Here is a 22,581-nt window from a genome sequence, read left to right on the forward strand (position 1 = left end):
TCTGTGTCTTTGCACCAGAAAAAGCTCGACTTGAGGAGCTGAAAGAAGAGCTGGCTTCACTGTCTCTGAAAAGCTCAGCCATGCAGATGTACCCCACCGACTTTGAGAAGGTAGGGTAGGAGTGCTGTGACACCTCTGCTGCACGCTCTGCAGATGCCACAGACAGACTGGCGGCTGAGCATTAGCAGGGAGCTCCACTCAAATCTATGGCTGCTTTCAGAAAACGTCTTTTTTTCTCCGTCATCTTTGGTTCCTCAGTGACCCGAATCTGTGCTTTTCCTCAAAACATTCATGAAACAGAGCTTGCTTGTGTTCTGTGTTAGCTGTTGTAACACCTTGAGGCTAAGATATATATTTAGAAGTTTACGTCCTAGAGAAACAGAATACTTCACTCAGCCAGCTCACGTGGAACAGATTTATTTCTATGTAGGCCCATGTGAGAGCTGCACTAGCGCACTTTGGATGAAATACAGTGAATTCAGTAACTCAAGACAGAGACATACTGCTTGCAACTGGCAGGATAATCATCACCTCTATACAAGCTTTCTCTGTATCTTCATGGAGGTTGGGAATGTGGAGTTCGAATAATTCAACCTCGTCAAATCCTCTGATACAGAAGTGGTTACGAATAGCAGTGGCTAACATGTGTCATAGTGACAGCACCTTTACTTCAGGTTTAACAAAGAGCTATAAGAAGGCCAGTTGCTGTAGCTGCAGAGGTGAGTGTTGGAGGAATTTAGAGAGGCTATACAAAATGACTCTCCGGCAGCCTAAATGAGGTTCTGGTAAAGCACTCAGTGACTCAGGAGAAGCAGTAATGAAGGTGTATGAGGTAAGTCAGGTACATATCGAGTGTCATCTGGAATAAGAATGAGATCCCCACTGTGCTCCCCCTGCTCTTCATTTTTATCCCTGCGTGCCCAGGTCATGCTGTGGATAGATGGAATGTGTGTAGGAGGGTTTCAGATGCATCAGGTTGCCAGTTTGGAGCTTCCTCACAGCCCCTGAAGCCATCCCTGAGTGACAGTCGCCTTCTTAGCCTTTGTAGAGCCGCAGCAACAGAAGTATGACCTCACTGGCCATGTTGATCACAACAGAAATCTGATTTCCACCGCATTCTGACAGGGTGACCAAGTCATCTGTTAGGGTGATCAAAGTGACACAACAACAAAGCCTTCAAAGCTCCAAGCAGCCAAACTGAGCATCACATCACTGAGGATGTCACTTTTGATATATTTTGTTCTTTTGTCTCAAGCTTTGGAGTGTGTTCTTTGAATGACTGATATACTGTTTGTTTAACATCCCACCTGGCACAGGACGATGACAGCAACTTCCACATGGACTACATTGTTGCTGCTTCCAACCTGAGGGCGGAGAACTATGACATCCCTGCAGCCAACTGGCACCAGGTCAACATTTTCACTTATATGCATTATCTTATCAAATCTGTGAAGGGTTAAATACATATAGAGTCAAGTCAAGTCAAATCAAGAGGTAAATCAGAGGGATGAAGCTGAAGTGAGAGGCAGAATAGAATAGAAACCTCCCCCCTGAAAAACAGCAGAGTGCTCCCCCTCCCTTGGGGTCATGTTTTTAGTCATTGCTGCACACACCTGCCCTAAAGCCACAGAAACAGCCTCCTCACCTATTGTTCTCAAAGCAGAACTAATCACAGCACTTTACCTGTCGCCTGGGAGGTGACACCTGAGCCAGGCCTTGTACCAGCCGCTGCTGCACACACACACGCACACGCGCACACAGAGCATAGACGGATGGGGGGTGGGGAGGGTGGCTGTTGCTGAGTGAGGGGAGACAATAGAGGGTTACCCTGGTGTAATAAGACAGAGATTTCCACATGTTGGATCTTGTTTAGGAATAACTTTGCTTTTGCTCAACATTTAACACTTTGAATTTGTGGAACATTTCTTACAAAGTTCAGAACATTTGTAAATGCGCTTCATTACACATACTTTTTTTTCACCACTGCAATTTTGTTACACAGTAGAATATGTTCATATCTTCACAGCGCAATTCTATTTTTTCACAAATTTTAACTTTCCTGTGTTCTCCTCACAGAGTAAGCTCATTGCTGGAAAGATCATCCCGGCCATAGCTACCACCACAGCCGCAGTGGCGGGCCTGATGTGCCTGGAGCTGTATAAACTGGTGCAGGGTCACCAGAAGATCAGCTCTTACCGCACGACTTACATGTACCTGGCTGCCCCGCACTTTGTGTTGTCCCAACCAAACCAGCCCCAGCGCTTCGAGGTGAGTAACAGCTCTACACACTCACAGTTAGTGATTGTGGTGGGTTGATGGACAAGATTTACAAAGCAGTCAGTCACCTACAGGGCCTGAGTAAGGCACTTTATACAACCTGACAGACTCCTGCTGTATACATTTATAATTTAAGCCTGTCTGCTGTGGGGATAAATCTGTTTGGCCCTTTGTAGATTTATATCCTTCCTCTGTGGCTGGAGAGCATTATGTCATGAATGAGTGCTCTCAGAGTAAAGGACCGCTGCTGACTGGCAATCTCTTGCATATGAGCCAAGTATTTAGCTAGCTCAGTATAATCCTCAGGGTATTTCAGTGCAGGTAAGGCATAAACACACACGTCTGCTTCTGTGTTTGCACAAATTAAGTGAATTTAAGGAAACTGTAATTCAAAGCAAAAGGACAGGCACTTATTCTCTCAAGACAGAGTCTTTTGAGGATCAAATCCACTACAGCATTTGAGGTTATACCAGGTTTGTGAGGTCATCATTCTTTATACTGTAGCTTTAAAATACAAACACAAAATGGCTACTAGCCAGGTTCAAAAAGCCAAGCATTTTCAGGGTCACATTTTTGGTCAAGTCTAAGAGGACATCCAGTCAAATAATTTTGCTTCCCTCTTAAAGGCCTGGCTGATTATCCCCCAATATCTCACCTCTGGAGGGAGTCAGATATTGGAGCTGCCCTTGCCAGCTTTCTCCCTCGGAGCATTGAACCTCTGACAGACAGAGGTCACTGGGGTCAGCGAGTGGGGTAACAGTGTCCTCTGGGACGTGAGGGTGCAATAGCAGGGAGCTCTGAGACAGTGTAGGTCTGGTTTCAGCTTTGGTTACAGGCAAAAAATGCTGCAGCTGCAATAAAGGCTGTTGTGATGACAGCAGCAGCTGTGACTTTCTGTGCAGTTTGAAGTTCCAGACGTGCCCTCTTCTTTACTCACAAAGACCCTGACGTTCTCACAGTTTTTGTCTGTAAACTTGGTCAGCGAAAATGTTTGCACATACCTCCAAAATTTGCTGGCCGAAACACAACGTTGCCCAAGCAGCAGGGATACACTCAGTCACACAGACAGAGTACCTGACATCATTGCAGCCAGAGGTTATATATTCAAGTGTTGAATCATTCGGTCAGAGGGAATGGCACACATTAGATTTTCCAGCAGGCTTTTTCAGTGGGGCTTACAGTGTTGCAGCATCAGCTTTTAAGCTCAGCTCTATTCAGCAGAGGAGCCGGAGCAGAGACAGACACCAGAGGACAAAAAAGGCTCAGCTAGGGTTGGGGGTCAGTGTTTTGAGGGTTTGGGACAAATCTGGCACTAGTGCATGAGGAACACACATGTGCTGTTACACACTTGCTCACACAGAGGGAGAGAGAGAGAGAAAGCTGGTTGGCTGCCAAACCTTCGGCCGTCTGAGTGGGAGATGCTCTAATGTCTGCCAAAGAAAACATTTCAGCCTTTGGTTCTTATGATAAGTTAATTTTGTCTGTGAAATCAGTTCAGCTCCTTTTGTCAAACATATTCTCCCCTTTTCTATGTAGTGTATATAAGCAGTAGGCCACGAGAGGCTGTGGTTTACAGGAATTTTTACAAACAGCTAAAGGACATTGTTTTCTGAAAGTCTACCTCCACTAACGCTTGGTGGTGGGATGCTTTGTTGCATTCTCAGCAAAGTTTTTTTTTCACTATTCCAGCAAAAAACATTGTCGCTGATGAAAAAACTCAGGATCTTTCAATAGACACCAGTATAAGCTGATAGGTGGATCACTGATGTACCGGTTAAGTCAGGCATATAAAGCCAACATAACTTCAGACACCTTAGGATTCACCATACTTGTTTTTTAAACTGGCATAAAACTGATTGACAGCCTGCCATTTAGCTCCATTTTGGTGATTGTTTTAAATTCAACAGCCAGATCATTCTCGGCACACCAGATCTGAAAATAATTGTCCATTTAATGGTCTCAGCTTCATTTATTGGTGTTTCCAGCTCCTCAGTTTCCATCTTTTTAGTCACAGCATGTCCCCTGTGTTTTTATCATCCTCCTCTATCTTGTCCATCTCTTTCAACCACTTACCCATACTTAGTCCAATCAGTAAGTAAATCAAAATTCACAACAAAATCTGACATTTCGAATCAACAGTCAATTGGCTCAGTAATACTAGTACTTTACAATAACTTCAAACACGACTAAGCCCATCATAATCAAGGACCAGAACTATCCATTTTGTCCATTTTGTAAGATCCACATAGATAACCTCACTAAAATTCTGAAAACACATTGCAAAAGTTAATCATGAAATGGTATCAGTTCTTTGATCACTCAAAATGTATTGTGTATTACGGTAAATATCTTGATTATCAGTTCCAAACTAGAGCCCTACCTATTAAGGCTTGGCCAATATTATCAGTTGATATTAGGACTGGGCAGTATATTGATATTATATCTGTATTGCAATATGAAGCCAGATTTTGTGGATATATTGGATATCATAGTATCATAAGTGTTATCCTGGTTCAAAAGGATGAATTACAGTAAAATGATGTAATTTTCTGTATTTTTATTAGATTTTTTATACTGCACATATTACTGCAGATACAAAAACAGAAAACAAGTATGGTACAATACAGAACATTCAGACATTCATAGCAAGGTATCCTCTTAATAAAACTACTAACACAGGACATCACATTGAGTGTTTTTTTTTGTTGGTTTTTTTTTGTTCTAAAATAATCAGGGAATGAAAATGTGACCTACACAATTATTGATGGTCCAGAAGAAAAAAAAACTCAAAGAATAAAAGAGAGAAACAGCAAATAAAAGTATTTACAATCATGTTGTCATCACTGCATTAAGACGAATAGACTTCTGCAGGCTTCTCTCTCTCCCCGGTCTGGTAGGAGATTTCTAGGATTTGGCTATGGTGTGTTTTGCGTAAAGTAAACAGTAGATTGTCATATTTTTTATTTGCCTTGCTTAGTTTACAATTTAAAGGAAAATACCAAAAATACATAGTTTGGGGCATACAATTAAAGTCATACCTATGGCATGTGACAGGATATCCAATCACAATTCTTCAATAACCCGAGTTACAGGATCCTTATCAAAGATGTCTCTGTTATGTGTTTATGTTAAAGAAACAAACAAATGTCAATTGATGTATAATTTCTCAGTACTGCCATAAAATGAAATAAATAATCTATCTTCCTGGATGATGTGTGTCATATTTTGACACAACATGCTCATCTTTTCCAGTTATCCAAAGGTCCCTTGCACCTGTATCTTGGCGTACTTATTGGCTCATAATATAACAGGATAACATAATGTTATAATGAACTACAAAGAAGCCCTGCTTGTGATTTTTGATCCATATTTTGAGCCCTCCAAACTTGTCTGTCCTCCACTAAAATGTGTAAATAATAGTGCAGGATGTAAATATAGCTTATTCAGAATAGCAGAAATTAGCCCTCAGTAATTAAAGCAGAAACAAAAGCAGCACACCTATTAATATTCTCTATCTCTGTAATCTGTCTGAGATTAGAGAGTTTTATTAGGCCGCCTTTGAAGCACCCCCAGGCGTGCAGCTGTGAAATATCACTGATCAGACATGCAGCATCAAGAGCTCAGCTTACTTTTGCCATGACTGAGACGCCTCCCCTCATGAGATCAGTCTCAGTTCATTAATATCAAGTAACAACATTCACATCTCACTGGTAGTACTGGCGGCCCACCCAGTGTATTTTCACCACCACATGACAGCATTGCCAGATGTTTGGCAGTCATCGTAATGTAACCTGCTTTATTATAACTCTAAAGAGGAAAAACTGTGTTTGTCGGATGGTTGTTATGATTGAAGGCTTTTGGAAAAGGTGTTTTAGATGTGGCTGTGTACCACTCTGTCCACACATAACTGTTCTACTCACAGACTCTTTAACTAAAATGGATTGGTGCTCACTCTACCACCATGCTAACCTTTTTCCAGAAATTGTTGCTTTAAAGCAGCTGTTTCCCAAAATAGGAAGTTCTCCCTGGTTTCCCCCCGCTGCTGTGATGGAGGCAGAAAAATGTAAACAAACGGGAGGCTGTCCTTGTCTGCTCAACACTGCGATTCTTTAGTATCATTTTCCTCCTTGTGTTTATGTTTTTCGGTTGAGGAGCCAAGGCACAGGCCATTAAAGGAGGAGCAAATCTGGTAAACTCACAGAGATAGATATCTCCGCACAAAATCTGCATTCGACATCTGTCCATAAAAAGCTTGGCGTTATTTAGCGTAGGAGTTGTTGCCACAGTTTTAAAGCTGCAGCGTATAAGTTATATATCCTGTTCTACTGCCAGCATCTTAATTTCTTATTGTGTTGAGAAAATTAATTGAAACTCTAACACATGAATCTGTCAAACTCATATAAAATAATTGCAGGACAGATTTCCTTCTAATGACAATTAATTTCTCGCCAGAATTAGAAACTATCAACCAATGAGATACAAAGTGTACATTTCCATGCAATTAAAGCTGCAATAATCAATATTTTTACAAGCTATAAATAGCGGGGCAACTAAGAATGTAATCTATAATCTGAAAGGGGTCACCTGTGATGAGAAACCCTCATAGTAATGTGATCTCATACTTGTCATACTGTGCTTGAAATTGATGCAAAGGCCTCTGCCTCAGCACCAGTGCATTGTATCTTAATGCAGGCGTTCTGCATTAAGATACAATGCATCATTCTGTTAGGTTTGGGCAACAAAACTACTTGGTTAGGGAAAGGTAAAGATTGTGGTTGACGTTAGTCAATTCCTGTGACTAACGACTGACTTGATAAAAAAGCTCAAACTAACATCAGTCTCCTGTGCTTTTTTGGACCCATCCACCTCCCCTGTCACCCGCCCAAAATTGACCTTTGTTGTCTATGGCTCTGAATGTCAAATAATGACACAGATGTGTTCACATTTGAGTCGGTTGAAAGCCTAGTGCATCTCATTAAAACACCAAAAGGTGCATTGTGAATTTGAATTTGGTGCCAAGGGCCACTGCCAAGCAACAGTTTTTGACATCCTGGGAGGGCGACCTGGCTACACTGAGAATTATCACACTGTTCAGTGATTCCTCAGCTTTATGTATTGTTTTGGGCTGTATATTCATTGTATGGTTCAGTTTGATTCAACAGGGGTTGACTCATTTTTGGCACCAGGTTGTTTTCTCTATTTAATTTTCGACCATGGATAATATCCCTCAGTGTAAGCAGGCGTGGTTTTGCAGGCTGCCATTTTTTTTTTAAAATGTGGGTTAGTTACAAAGTGTGATTGCTTTTAATAGCTTTGCTAATTTAATTTAATTTTTTTTAAGTTTGTGGAGGATGCTCCATATCGCATAAGTGACATTTCTCCCTGACCAGTGGTCTTCAGTGTTTTAAATAAATTTTCCTGCGTCAACTCAGCTCACTTTGAACCTCGACCAAGGTTTCCTCTTTTCTGGAAACCAGAAAAGAGTGTAGTAAAGTAGAGTCGTGCCCTACCATGCTGCAGCAATGTGGTATTAGTGTCTTCAGTTCTTTGTGCAAAGTTAGTGACTAACTGGTGAAAATGGGGGAGCATTCAGCAGCTACTGCAAGGAGCCAGATATTTCCCTAAAGAGGCTGTGGACACTAAATCAGAGTTAATACTGAATTCACAGTCATTGGGTGGTCAGATATACACTGTAGTAAGTTCAGAGTAGCTTGTTTTCCTGCCTGCAAGAGGCCAAAAAAACAGAAATGAATACTGTTTGAAATGCACTTTGATGCTAGCTGTATAATAAATTACATAGTTGAAAGGAGCTGCATATAGATAGTGCAGACAGTGCATGCCTTGTTATTGCAGAAAACAAAACCTCACAAGACACTAAAGGATATTTCAAGAGCAACAAAGATAAATGAGTGTTGTGCTCCTGCAGCTGTAACTGAGCTGCAGTCTCAGTAAAACATGTGAAGTGAAACACATCCGAGGCCAGGACAGAGGAGGACGTGTTTCAGCTGGATGTTATATTGCTCCATCCTCAACCCCTCCAGCAGCTTGCCCAACTCTCTGTACCAGTGTTTGCTGTCTTTACTTGTTTGCTAGGCTGCCTGCTGGTTGTGTGCCATGTAAAAACTCCCTCTTCCATGTCTGTGCACGCATCCTCCACACTCCAGTCTTAACATGGTGCCCTTTCACGCTCCCTTGGTGCCCCTCTTCCCCATTTTTGTCCTTTCAGTTTCTAATTGAATTAGCAGTGTTTGTGGCGAGGCTCCTGATCTCAAGGAAGCCACTCCAAGGTCGATGCTCACACAGGTTCTTTGTTAATTGCCTGCAGATATGATGGCTATTTCCTGCCTTCACAGGAAGCAGTGTATTGAAACCAGATTTCCCAGTGAGCACTACGTGATCTTGCTGTATGGTCTGCAGAGCACCAGGAGGAGGCTGGGGTTTAACGTTCATCTGTTCTGGCCTCTCTTTCTAAAAAGTTTTCATTCACAGCTTGTTCAGCAAAAAAAGCCCACTTGATATCTTGTTTGAAGTCAGAAAGAGACAAGGATGTTTGCACTTTTACTGGGGTGCTTGTATGTCGTTTTACATGTAGAGGGCTAAACCTGCAGCTACACTTTTTGTGATTTGAGCACTTACATAATTGAAGGTCGCACATCTGTCACACAAATAACAGGGACTAAAGAGAAAAAGAGAACAACAAAGGGGGAGATTTACCTCACATGTGGTTAAATCTCTGTTGGCCTCCTCGGACTGTGCCAGTAAAGAAACAGGGTGAACATGATCCAAGGCCCTCAGTACTCCTCTGGGAGCTCCGGCATGGAGCTGTATTGTGCAGTTTGTAACTTAAGATGCAGACATGAATAGTGCTCATGGGATAATGAGTAATCTGTGATCAACATAGACGGCTTGTGCCTTCTGTTGTCCTCGGGGTTTTTTGTTGTTGGTGTTATTGTGGGGTTTGCCTTATGTTTTTAAGTCATCTGTTGTTTTACGCTGCATTGTTCCGTTGCTGCTGTTCTTTAGTTCCCCATAGATCATTAGCTTCCCTTCAGAATCATCAAAAACAATGTCTGTATGCGTGTTGTTTATTTTATAGCATCAGACACAGAAAGACATCATCTAGAGATCATTTAAATAAAAGTGCACTAACACGGATCATTTATTTAGCAGCATAAGTACAGCTCATAAACTCAGCATGCAGGTTTCCCATTTAGCCAAATTTAAAGGCCAGAGGCGTAGTTCGAGGCTTTTTTAAATCATGCTCAAACATATCTCCTTATCTCATCTCATTCATATTAAAGCCACAAGCAAGAGACTAATATGAGAAACACAATAACAGGATGGCTTTTTAGGCAGACTGCCCACCATTCAGTGAGCTAAATAAGGACTGAATTCTCTGTTAACACTGCAGCCACAGTTTCACCAATCTGAAAGGTCCTTGAGCCAGGCAGTAAATCTCACCCTGCTTCAGAGGCAATCTGTAGTCAACCCTGAACTCTCACCTTCCTGGAGGAGCCTGTTCAAAATTGTTTTTAACTTGAATAAAGTATCTATCACAATTTATGAAAGTAAATCATAAGTAGATTAATAGTAAAGTTAAGTACAATGGACGAAAATGGAAATGCAGCACTTCATTTTTTGCTCACATTTTTTTTAGTTTAAAGATTATATTATTATTATTATTATTATTATTATTATTATTATTATTATTATTATTATTATTATTATTATTATTATTATTATTATTATTATTATTATTAGTATTATTATTATTATTATTATTATTAAGTGTTATTTCACAGATTGGCTGGAAACAAGTTAGTAAATAGGAGAAAGCAGCATGGAGGCCCGTGATAAACTGGCTGGAGATGGACGGTATTTTGTGGTGGCACATCATTGCATTGCATTGGCATGGGGAGCCATTTAATCCCCTTGACTGCTGCAGTCATTTGTCCCTGGAGTGAATGCTGATTGTAACCTTTCCCATAAAATACAAAAGCCAAATTTTAGTGGGGGTTAGGGGATTTTTTTGTCCGATGGAAAAGGGGCTTCAGATAATCCATCCACCTAAAAGGTGTGGCATATCAAGAGGCTGATTGAACAGCATGATAATAGACATTTTCAAGTGGTGTGCATGAGGCTCTACAAGGGGTACATGAGTGGTGAGTCTGCTGCTGTTATCGCTGTAAACTGCTTTGTTCTATGCATCATTAACTAAAGTGTGCAGGGCTTGATAAACACTCAGTCATCCGGTCCACACCGAAGGGATGCCTTCACCTAAAATGTACCACAGAAATTATTTTTATAACCTTCACAAATATCTGAAGCTGATTTCAATCACGGAAATTCAAGGTTTGATATGAGAGCTCATCACTTCTACCGTGGGTTTGTCTATTTTTCATGCAGGAAAAGCTAATAAATGTTTAAATAGCATTAGAAAAGCGCTTTAAATATTGTTTTTGGGTTAGTTTTGATACCTCAGCTGTGAGCTGTGATAATAAGTTCATTTTGTTCGTCTGCGGTGTTGAGCACGTGTCTCGTCTGGTAGATTCAGTGGAATGTTAAATAAACCTGAAAGCAGATGAAAATTATTATGTCTTTAATTTGATTTTCACATGAGACTCAAATATAGCTGGAATGAGCTTATTTATCTGTTTTTGTTCCAGTTTGAAGAGTAGAAGATCCAGTTTTCTTCAGCAAAAACTTTGGGTCTAACTAAAGACTGATAATATGGCTTTCCATTTATCTTTTTCTCTCACTATTGTAGGTCCCACTTTGTGCCATGTTTCTCACAATTTATTCACTTCAGGCCTGTTGGACTCAGTGGACGCACCATGTGGAAGTTATTAGAGGTCTCTGTCCTCCTGCTACATTATCTCTCATTAAAGCGCCAATGCTAGCGGGAGATTGGCTGCAGGTTTCTAATTAGTGACATTACATTTAAGTTTGTAGGCTGTTCCTGATGTCAGGGGTTTAAAAATTTACACATTAAGTCTGAATTCTAAAGGCATGCTGTCATGTCTCTCTTCCTTTTTTCCCTCCTTCTTCTCAGCACACACAAGAACCGTTAGCTCATACATTTACATAAAACCTTCCAGCCTGAGTCATCGTATGCAATAATAATGTTACAGGTGGTGCATCAGGCCCATAGATTGTGTCCCCTGCTCTGTGAGGGACTGCAGGACAGTCTGTCTGTAGGCTGTTTGTCATTCTGCCATATGTATGCATTGCACATAAGGCACTGACTAACAACATACACATGTTCAGGTTATGTAATGGAAATATAAATAAAATAGCTTTTTACTGCTCTTAAAAGCCACATGAATGTGCTCATAAATGAATTAGAACAGTTTATGTACATCCACAGACTTGTATTGGAGAGTTATTAATAGCTCTTAATGGGTATTTGTCATGGATTTTATACAAATTTGATGCTTAACGAGCAAATTTATGGTTTTGCCTCAATTTCCTTTGTAATGATTGAGACAGGAACTTGCACATTTGGCAACAGTATGTTTGACAAAGCTGAGTGACTCAGGCAGTGAAGGCTCAGTCATCATTAGACCGGCAGTTGAAATCAAAACTGGCTAAATTATGTTCCAGCTGAAAGCAGCACTGCCCTGGACTTCTGCATCTGCAAAGTGTGCAGGCCTCCAGACAGTAAGGATTGCCAAAGTATTACAATTTATAATGAGGAGGACATGAATGACTGTACCAAATGTCATGGCAACCCATCCAATAGTTGTTGAGATAATCTGCTAAAAAAAGCCATAAATGTCAACCTGCTCCTGGTGGCTTTAGAAGAAAAGTCAGGGATCACCCAAGTCAGTAGTATTACGGTGGCCCTTTCAACATACCAAAGTTTGATTTTGTAAAATCCAAGTACTTTAATGAGGTCCATTTTAGAATACAAAAAGTACTGCAGGCAAAGTCCCTCCAAAATCAGATTGTGTCTGGTCCACTACCGACTTGATGTCCTGTTCCTAATCTCACATGTCACCTGGCTCAAGCACAATGTCATCACAGTCTCCAAAGGCATGCTCAATACACTGCCTAATGGCGCTATTGCACTTAACCTTTACCTGTATTCGAACAGAAGTAATACAATAAACAATGTACCTATAAACATAAACTTAGCATAGTCTACGACTATACACTATTCAAAGTATAAAGTTATGTAAACCTTAACAATATCAGAACCTATATTATATGTCAAAAACCAACACAAACATTTTTACCAAGTATAACATATTTGATCTGGTGGCAAGTATTTATCCCCTGGGCACCATGAATTATACCATTCATGATTGTACCATCATATACCACCTAATGATATACCAATCTAACATAGCGCCTTGATATCTCATTCCTAATCTGACACATCACCTGGCTCAAAATGGTGCAATAAATATATAAATATTTCAGTCTGGGCTGAGGCAGTAGACTGACCAACACTGCCTATAGCAAGGCTGCTGCCATGGCTAAAAATCTTCATTTTTGTACTCACGAAAACTCAACTTTGAGGCTTTTGAGGTGCTTTTGCCTCCTGTCTCAACCCAACATTCTTCTGCTAATTGATTAAACTTTAATCAGTACTCAGTAGTACCGATGTAATTCTGTCCATACTTTTAAGAAGTACTAAGTTTGGCACCCAACCATAAGGCAGATGGATGACAAAAAAGTTTTTTCTCCTGTCATCTTTTTCATGGAGACAATGAATGAATCATTGTGTAGCAATCAATACTTTCTCCACTAGCCCTTCACAATTTCTCCCCATTTCAAGACTTTTGTAGATATTGGGCTGTAAATTTGTCTCTCAGTTCCCATGTGGGAATTTGTGTGGTGTTGCTTTATTTGTGCATGAGAACATTAGTTTGGGATCCTGGGATCACGTCTTAAAGGTAGCAGTACTTCCTCTGTTGTCACTGGGTAGATGCAGCTTTAATTTTCACCGTTTTCACTGCCTTTTGACCAGTATCAAAGTCTCATGTGTCTTATTTGTTTGTGTCCGATATCAGATAACCCTAGAGTTTATTTATTGCTGACATGAGCTGGACATCATATTGACCCACAGATATCAATAACTTGCTCCAATGACCAATACAAGAATTACATCATTCCATACTGCATTACACCACGTAACTAGAGAGCGTGACCTTTGATTATTAAAGCATTTAATCAATACTACAAGCTGGGTTTTAGTAACAGAGGGCACCCTGATCACTGTTTATAAAGCTGTATCTCAAACCAACACTACATGCCAACAGTAAACAGTGTGCGTTATAGTAATCATAGCAGTCATGCTTACTTAGACGTGTATACTGTACAGGCCCTCTGGGATTTTGCTGGCTTTTTGAAGGAACTGTTGTGGCCTAAAATGTCCAATTTCACTGCAGCTTTTCTAGTGATTTGTCTTGTCTGTTGTCAACTCATTTCAGACATTCTCCAAGTATGTTCTGTCATTGTAAAGTCTATATAAAATCAATGACTTTCATTTTTGTTCCAACACAATGTTGCACACAGTGCAGAACAGTGTGTCCCCATTTTTTATTGGTAAATATGAGACATTGGTGTTGCACATGTCTGCATCTTCACAACCACAAAAAAGGAAAGGTGAAAAAGGAAAGGAAAAAGGACTGCTGTGATTGGTGCAAATTACGGTATGTGTATACATTTAAACTAATAAATGTTACTAACAAATTGCTGAAAGGTTTCAGCAGTTGGAGAAAATTGCCATGGCACTGGTTGTAATTGCAACATTGCAACATCCTGCAGGGGCTGATTATACAAGAAATCAATATTCTTTGCCATTTTGTACAGGAATTAATCCAATAGCTGCCCACAGAAGGGAAATAATACAAGACTTCCACTGACTAGACTAGTTTATCAGTGCATCATTCCATGTTAAAATAAGCACATGTCACAAAAACTGCAACTGCTTAATCATAAGCTTGCATGTCATACAAAGTTGGTATATATATATATATATGTACAAACCTTTATTTAATTAGGTTAGTCCCATTGAGATTGAGATCTCATTTTAAAGGGAGACCTGAGTACACATTAAAAAAAATAAAACAAACAATTAAAATACACAATATCAGTAAATAAAATAATATAAAATCTTTTTTTAGTCATAAATTATAATCAAGCAAAAATAATACAACAATGAGTCATTTAAAACAAGTTAAAAACAATCACAGTTAAAGTCAGTCCGAATGTTAACTAGGTTTTTAAACTGACTCATTTGAACGAGAGTACCAAGCTTCAGCTTACATTGCAATTCATCCCATTTGTTTGGTGCAGAGAATCTAAAAGCACTCTTTCCCAAATCAGTGTTACTTAAGTTACTTAAGTCCTGTGAAATTGTGTTATGTGTTCCAGCTCTCCAGACAATAAGGGGTGTCAAATAAGTCGGCAGTTTTTCAAGCAAACTAAAACAAATGCTGGTTTCCTCTCTTTGAAAGAGATGGCCAACCCACTTTTTAGTAAAGATAACAGTAATGAAGTAAGAGGCGCTAGCAGCCACAATCTGTGGTCTCGTGTTAGGACCATCAGATGCATCCCTTTGGAGCTTTTGGGTGATAACTAATTGCTTTATAACTGCAACTTTGACTATTACACATTTGCTGTTTGCGTGTCTCTGCAGGCTCCAGCATGTCAGTGGCCCATTTGTAGAGGAGCATTTTATTGACTCAGTTCTCCTGCCTTGGGTCATTTTCAGTCAGGCGGAGTGCTCTTATCTTCTCATTTGAAAGACAATCACATTGAGATTCTGTTTGCTGTTTTACACGTCAATGGAAGCCTTTCAAAAGGAACGGCCTGCTTTTAGTCTGCGTGTCAAACTCTGCACTCTCCTGAGAAGTGTCTGCGTGCTGCTGAGCTGCAGCCGCTCCTCCCCCACCCTGCATAAGTGTATGAGAACACATGCTTCAAAACATACAGTTTACAATCATTAAAAGTATCTTTAATGTCAACTTTTGCTTTATTTTGTTTGTTGTATTGTTTTAATGCATTTCTATGTTTTTGGATGGTGGTGATGCTGGTACCCTGTCAGTTCCCCAGGGTGTTAGGCAAATAATTGCAGTCTGCTGGAGGGAGCAGTTGGAGGTCTCAGCCATCTGTTTCTTCATGCAGTCTAAAGAGAGTGGTGATCAATAGTGACCAGGTAGCAGATGACACTCCCAATCAGACAAAGGGCACACTTTACATGACAGTCCTGTTGCCCCTTTGTACAACATAAACAAATGTCCCCGTAGACACAGCATTTCTAAATATGGTAAAAGCACCTCAAAACAGGATACACATTAGGGCAGCCTCCTGAAAGTTGGAGATTTGACTCATCAGTCGCACACCCCTCGGTCGACTGAGATTACTTCAAGTCAAACAGTTTTGTTTCATCTATTGCTAGTCAGTGTGCTGTGCAATGTACTTCTGGGGACGTTGTGGTTTATTAATTTAGAATTGCACACCTGTAACATTGTCAGTGACGGACAGTATGAAAAAAACAGATCAAATTCAAAGCAGCAGAACCAAAGACGTTGTCTTTTTTATTCCACATATTCTTTTTCTTTGTCAAAACCTGGTGCATACATTCAGGTTTATCATGTGAGTAGCTACTAATGTGGCCTTGAGCTGCTAGCTTCAAGCAGAGATGCGGAGCAGAGAGGTCTGATAAGCTCATTTCTTTGTAGCGTCACACCTCCAGATATATATTTCTTTCATTTTCTAACTTCTTAAGCCCCCACCAATGCTGATTGGAGTGCCATCACTTTAGGCAATTTATCAGACTTCACACAGCTCCCTGTGGAGCCACAGATGGCTTTATATAACTGTTTTATGCAGCAGTATTCCCTTTCCCTAAAGTCCATAAACAGACTTTGATGTGTAAAATCTGTAAAGTTCCCTTTAGATAAAAACACAAAGTGTCTATTTTCCTATCTGGAAGCCAGGTCTATGGATTTTTATCCAAGAAAATCAGTGTGCTCAGTTAAAATGATACTGCACTCTTATACAGAAAAGTAACTTTATGAGTCATAAAATGCATACCAATCCACGCATTGCTAATGCTTAATTGTAGGTTGGATTATTGCATAAAAAATAGCTGCATTTTGCATCACTTAATGCTTATCCACAATGGTAATGCATCAGACTAACTTGTAAAGTCTCTTTGCTTTCTGTTACTCCTTGTTGAACACACACACACACACTCAGATATACTACTATTCTACTTTTTTCAGTTGCACTTTGGTGACCTTGGAGACCATTTACAGCCATGATCCATTGATGTTGTGATGTCATTGGCAGTGTCACTGTGCATTGCTCTGTGCTGTAGCTGTGACGTAAAGGAACGGGTATTGATGCTGTATGGGTGAAGAGGAAATTGATTTTCCCTTTATGTTTCCTGTAAACGCAGTGGTTGTTTGAAACATGAAAGATACTTCCTAGATTTAGTTTTAAGCTCAATGCAATGCTATATATCTCAAAAAGCAATCAGCGATAACATATATGAGTTTACATATTGAAGAAGATAAAGTGCCAGCTAATTTTTAAATAATATTCTGAATCTCCTATTACTTTCCACTCAGCAAAAAAGTCACTATTCCTATATGCTTTAAAATACTGACGATCCACTATTATCTAAAATAACTTTGGTGCATTCCTGCTTGTACTGCACTCCAGAATATATACAATAGTCAGCAGCAGCATTACCACATGTTAAGAAGTGAAATGCTGCTTGACTTTGAGGCTCCATCAAGGACTAATCTAGGATATGAGATCTTAGAGAAATTTACCAGAATGTCTACGAAATTAAATCTAAGGGAAGCCTACAGGAGATCAAGATGAAAATATAATCTAAAAAGACCACACAGATCCTCCATCTGCCTCCCCTAAAAAGCTCACTTTGAAGCCTTCCAAAGGAAAAGAGTTACCTTTGAAGAAACAGGCCTCTCGCCACAACGGGTTGTAAAAACGTTTCCACTGTTGGGAATCTGTCCAGATAATGAAGCTAAAGGCAGGAGTGTGCCTCAGCAGTGCTGTTTCTATTGGCAGACTGCAGGGAGGAGGACTACTGAGGCTTGCCAACTGATCCCAGCTTCCTGTCTCCAAAAACGTTCCATTGTCTTAAAGTGCAAGATTTAACATTCACATAATGATTACTCTCTACATGCAGTGACCTGTGTAAAATGACCAGCAAGATTGTGTTCCCTAAAGGGAATCACAATCAGATTTGGATTCATTGTACCTCCTTATCGGTTCACTTCCTCTTGCTGCACTACATTCCCATGCATGTATATCTGCAGACGGAGGCGCCTGTTCTTGGGTCCAGTTGTTATCATAAGAGATTTTATTGTGTATCAGGCTCTCTGCTGTTAAACTGCCTTAGGGAAGTCTCTTAATTCTGGAGGATCCAGAATACAAATCTTATATACTAAATTCTAGCACCATTAATATTAACAGTACCCTTGTTTTCTGAATCTTAATCTAAACAGTTTAACTACCAAATAAACTCCCCTTCCCACTGCACAAAAAAAACCAACACTAAGACCTGCTAACATCTGCCTTTTGTATATAGTGGAAAAGGCTACAATTGGCATTCACGCCTGTGTGAAATGACACTGCAGTAGTCACGGATATTTCTCAGCTCTGGCTCCAGTTGACTTCCATCGGCACTGATGGAAATACATCACCTGGTTAAACAAGCTAATTTTAGCCCCTTTACCAGTGAGATGCAATGAGGCACCACCACAAAATAATGTTAATCTCCACCCAAGCAGCACTCAAACATTGATCCAAATTAAGCTTTATTCCCCCTGCCATAAAACTTGATGACACTCGCTAACATCTGGCTTTTTAATGCAATGAGAATGTGTACAATAGGCATTCATGCCCAGGTCAAAAACTTGGGTTAATGTGCTAATTTCAGCTGCTCAAGCAGCGAGATACAGTGCCACAATACCACCCATCTTTGCCCAAACCGTGCTAAAGCATCAGTCCAAATTAGTCTCCACTGAGACTGAAAGACAGAATGAATAATTAAGAGATATATGAAGTAATCGCTATTAAATTTTCACAGACCTCCATGCTGCTTTCTATTGTTTACCTACCCTCTGGCCTGTCTGTGATGTCGGAAAGACGCATCAAAACAACACTTAGATACATACCTGTCTGCTGCAGACTGTGGATGTATTAACAGCCGTGTATATACCTCTGCTCTGTACCGGCAATGGGAAAGCAGTCTGGGTTTACCTGTGTTTTAAAAGCCAGTGTGCACGTGGGAAAGGGGTATTAGTCTGCACCAAGTGTAAAAGAGGGACTGAATAAGTATGAGATATAATAAAGAACTGGTCACTGGTTTACATGCTGCTTTCTAATGCTTGCTAACCTAACCTAAAAAAAAACAGAAAGGCATTCTTCACTCCGTATACACGGCTCTAGTCTACTAGCAATGAAGTATATAGCCTATTTTCAGTGGCTTTTCCCTGTGTTTAAAAAACCCATATTGACGCACAAATTTGGGTGGAAAAAGAGTAGAATACTGATTTGTATGATTTGTATCACCCTTTGATAAGCTGTTTGATTGTGGGTCCAGACTATAACTGTGAGGCTTGGTTGACTTTTGTTTCAGGTCTTTTAAGAGATTCTCAGACGGTGCTGTGACTTATTGGAAATAACACTTTGTGATGAAGCCAGATCCTTCTGACCTTTTGATCATGTAATTCTGTAAAGTTGAAGTGTATGTGTTATTGAACGTTGCCCCACATCTACTGCTGAAAGGTCATTTTTGACTTTAAGTTCTTTGGGCTAGATGGAAATCAATATAAATCTATGTAGTGTTGCAAACAGAATTATGAAATGAACTTAGGTGATTTTTTTTCTCCATATATTTCAATATAGTCAAAACAGATCAAAGTGAGGTTGTTTTCACATCTTACCTTATGTAATTTTTTTAGTTTTTCTGAATTTGCACAACAGACACGTAATTTATTGTGAGTTAAAAATCAACTGTTTCTGTGTTCATATCAGGTCTTTTTTTTTTTAACAGTTTTAGGATTAGAAAATTGCTTAAAAAAAAAAAAAAAGCTGTCTCTATGATGAAAGTAATTTTAATTTCATTCCTGGAAGCTACATTTAGATATTTCAGGAAGAGCAGCATAGTTCGCCAGGCTTCCTGTCAACAAGAGGAAGCAGCCTGAAGTTTGGGGCTCTTCATGTCATCTGTAAGGGGAACTTGAAGAATCTGTATCATGCATAATGTAATTATGCAGAGGCCTCATGGTCTCATTTAAAAAGAAAAAAGTATGTTCTGTTAAGCAGAGTGGAGCATTTAGAGTTTGGCCTTAAATCTCAGGACAAAGGCATGAGAAAGTATTACAGTATCAAGCGTTTAATTTGGTTGCTATTATATGAAGAGGATGGTGTTTCCAAATTGTGACTAAAGATAATACATGCAGCCTACATGTGATTATCTATAGCGTCAGTGAAACTATGATGAGTGTAGTGGTAAAATGAGAAGCAGTTAAACATTTGAAATGTCATTGTGTTCCTTTATTGTTTTGGAAAGACCAGCTGTGTCATGTTATAAGGGGAAGTTTAAAGCTCTATTAATAACACAGACTACAGTATGTGGACAGCAGACGAGATATTTGGCCGCCTTCCAACAACAGAGCAGACAGACTGTAAACTTACAGTATATGTCCACCAGTGTGGCTTTATCCCCTCAGGCCTGTGAAGTGTCGGTTTGTCTCATCCTCGTGCTCTGAAGTCTACTCAGTGTAGTTTTATTACCCAGAATTATGTCCAAACAGACCTCTGGATCAGCAGACACATTCAGTACATTTACATAAGTCAAGCTATGCTTGATTAGGCCATTTAGCTGGACTACTGGCCTTGTCCCAGTGTACATGCACCAGGGAAGAATCGATATATGGAAGTATGTCCGACTATGTCATGTATGGTGGTGATATGCTCCCTTTTATAATAACTTTGGGGTAGAATATCGCTATGTCACATACATATAATCAAATGGCTCTGAGCAAACTCTGCCTTAAGTAATTAGTTTTAGGTCACCTAAAAAAAGTCCCACCTAAAAAAAAATTTACATCAGTTGAAGCATACACCATATATATGTATTTTCATTGGGGTGTAACTTGTTGTTTAGACCTAACATAAATACAAAATGCTACTTTCTAAAGTTGAATGTCTTCACCGAATATAAAATCAAAGACTCAAGTCCCTCCTGAGTGCTTAATTAAAAAAAAATGCTTTACCCATTTTGCAGTACTCCCTCCCCCTTATACATAACAAACAGTCCCCATCTCTAACCACAAAGGGAGGCCGGCGCAGCAACTAGGAGCTTGTGCAGAATGCCTACACCAGTCCAGGTCCGAGTGAGGCGTCCAATGACGGAGAAGCTCGACCTCCCATCACATTATCTAGGTGTGTCCGACTTCAAGAAATTCGATTTAGTACGATTTCAGTGGGATTAACATGTTATGGTGTATTTGAAAAGTAAAGTTCTAATCTAACCAACGCAATAATTCAACTAACATAATGTAAATGTACTAACTGTGAGACAGGACATCACTTGAACACAGAACCTGTGTAGCCTATATAAAAAAGGAAGCCTTTCCTGAGGTTCAGCAACTTGTTAAGTCTCTTTGTTTATGTCTAGCCATTTTTAATGTTATTTTCCAGCCACAATATAATCTTTTATTTAATGCCCTTACCTTGAGCCCACTCAAAAATCACAGCCTGCCATTTTTAAGATGGACACTTCAGCCCTGAGGCCGAGCTGATTTTGTGCAGCTGTGTTTAGCAACCAAGTAGCACTTGGCAGGGATTTGTCAGTGACACTGTTGTCTGCATAACAGGTGACATCTCAGACAGTAAAGCTTCACTCTAGGCTCGAACTTGCTCAACTTTCATTGTATGGAGGATAATATACTATGTAATATCAGTTCTGTAGCTCTTCCTTTCAATCTTTTTTTTTTCGTAACAACAGTGTCCACCTTCAGTATGGTTGAATTATGTCGCGATAATGCAGCCATGTCATCAGAACAACATGTGGGCAGTGTACATTTCTGCCACCCAAGAGAATGTTATATTTGTACATTAGAGCAGTTGATTTTACGAAGTTATCATTGGTTTCTAGGGCTGAGCTTGTTTCACTAAAATCGTGCTTTTTAAGCCCAAATGTAATCTTTTTTTTAGGCACAACCAAGTGTTTTTTGTGTCTAAGCCTAACGCCACGTGAGACACAGTATTGTTGGAACATAAAGAAGCATATTGTTTCAGTGTGTTCGCTGCATAATAACTTGCAAATGAAATGTAACCTTGGTTTGCAGAAATGCACAATGCCAACTTAAAAAAGAAAAAAAATATTGGCGAATGGGTTGCATAATGTATAGCGAGCAGGTCATTATTGTGAAATATGTCTTGGCAGGGTGATGCAAGTCTTAAATCAACCTGAATTGATTTTAAAGTAACTTTATTGCTCCTGCCAGAGTCTTTGATCTGAAATGCGTCTCTAGCAATAGTCTGTTATTCAGAAATAACAGATCATTGAATGCTTTCATTCCCCAACCAGAATCAGGTATTGAAAAAGAGGCATGTGATGATAAAATATATGGCAGTGGATAAAGATGTGTGTGAAGCAGATTTTGTGTTATTTCGTTCTGGTAATTTGGGTCAATGTGGCTTTAAGAAGAAAACAATAAATCTCTGCTTCTCATTCCTTTTCTTTCCCCGGAGATAACAGTTTCATTGGACCATTTTAGTTTTTTATGGTAGAGGTTTCATGACAAAAAGATACTGAAGTGGTGTTTGTGGGAAACCATTTGTAATTGTTTCCAGCAGCTAGTTTGCTTCCAGCGTTCTTGCTTCTTTTTTTCTCCTTGCTATATTGTTGAATAGTTGACGTCACTCCACACACAGACTGATGGAGTTGTCGACTGGCTTTAGGTTCCTGCCAGAGTTGTGCGACAGATATGAGAGAGAGGAAGGGAGTGGAGAAAGTAAAAATAGCCTGCATGCCTGCTTAGCATTGTGTAAAATCAGCATCTACACACAAAAGCACTCATGAAAAACTGTGGCGTGGAACCACTGAACGAGGGAGGTCTATTCTTAAGTCCAACAATGACTTTGCATTTGCAAGATCATTAGAAATAACGGGCTTCTGTACTACATGTGCACTTGAGTAAGTACTGTTCTGCCAATGGGAAGTTTAAAGTAATACTGATAATACACTCTGCATAAACATTTAAGAAGCTAACATGACCAGGGCTAGGACGTGCACCTTGC

The 22,581-nt window shown here is 39.8% G+C and overlaps 1 protein-coding gene across 1 annotated transcript in view; it reads left to right on the plus strand.

The window, feature by feature from the left end:
* The window catches only part of uba7 (ubiquitin-like modifier activating enzyme 7), a 44,963-nt gene that overhangs the window by 15,514 nt on the left and 6,868 nt on the right, over positions 1-22,581 (plus strand). Inside the window, exons 19-21 of the mRNA XM_042507249.2 lie at positions 19-110; positions 1,317-1,409; positions 2,077-2,268. Of these exons, the coding sequence (XP_042363183.2) occupies positions 19-110; positions 1,317-1,409; positions 2,077-2,268 (377 nt within the window). The remainder of the gene's footprint in view (positions 1-18; positions 111-1,316; positions 1,410-2,076; positions 2,269-22,581) is intronic.

The sequence above is a fragment of the Plectropomus leopardus genome, chromosome 2 (assembly GCF_026936395.1).
Source record: "Plectropomus leopardus strain MGB_pleo_1.0 chromosome 2, ASM2693639v1, whole genome shotgun sequence".
NCBI classification, from domain to species: Eukaryota; Metazoa; Chordata; class Actinopteri; order Perciformes; family Serranidae; genus Plectropomus; species Plectropomus leopardus.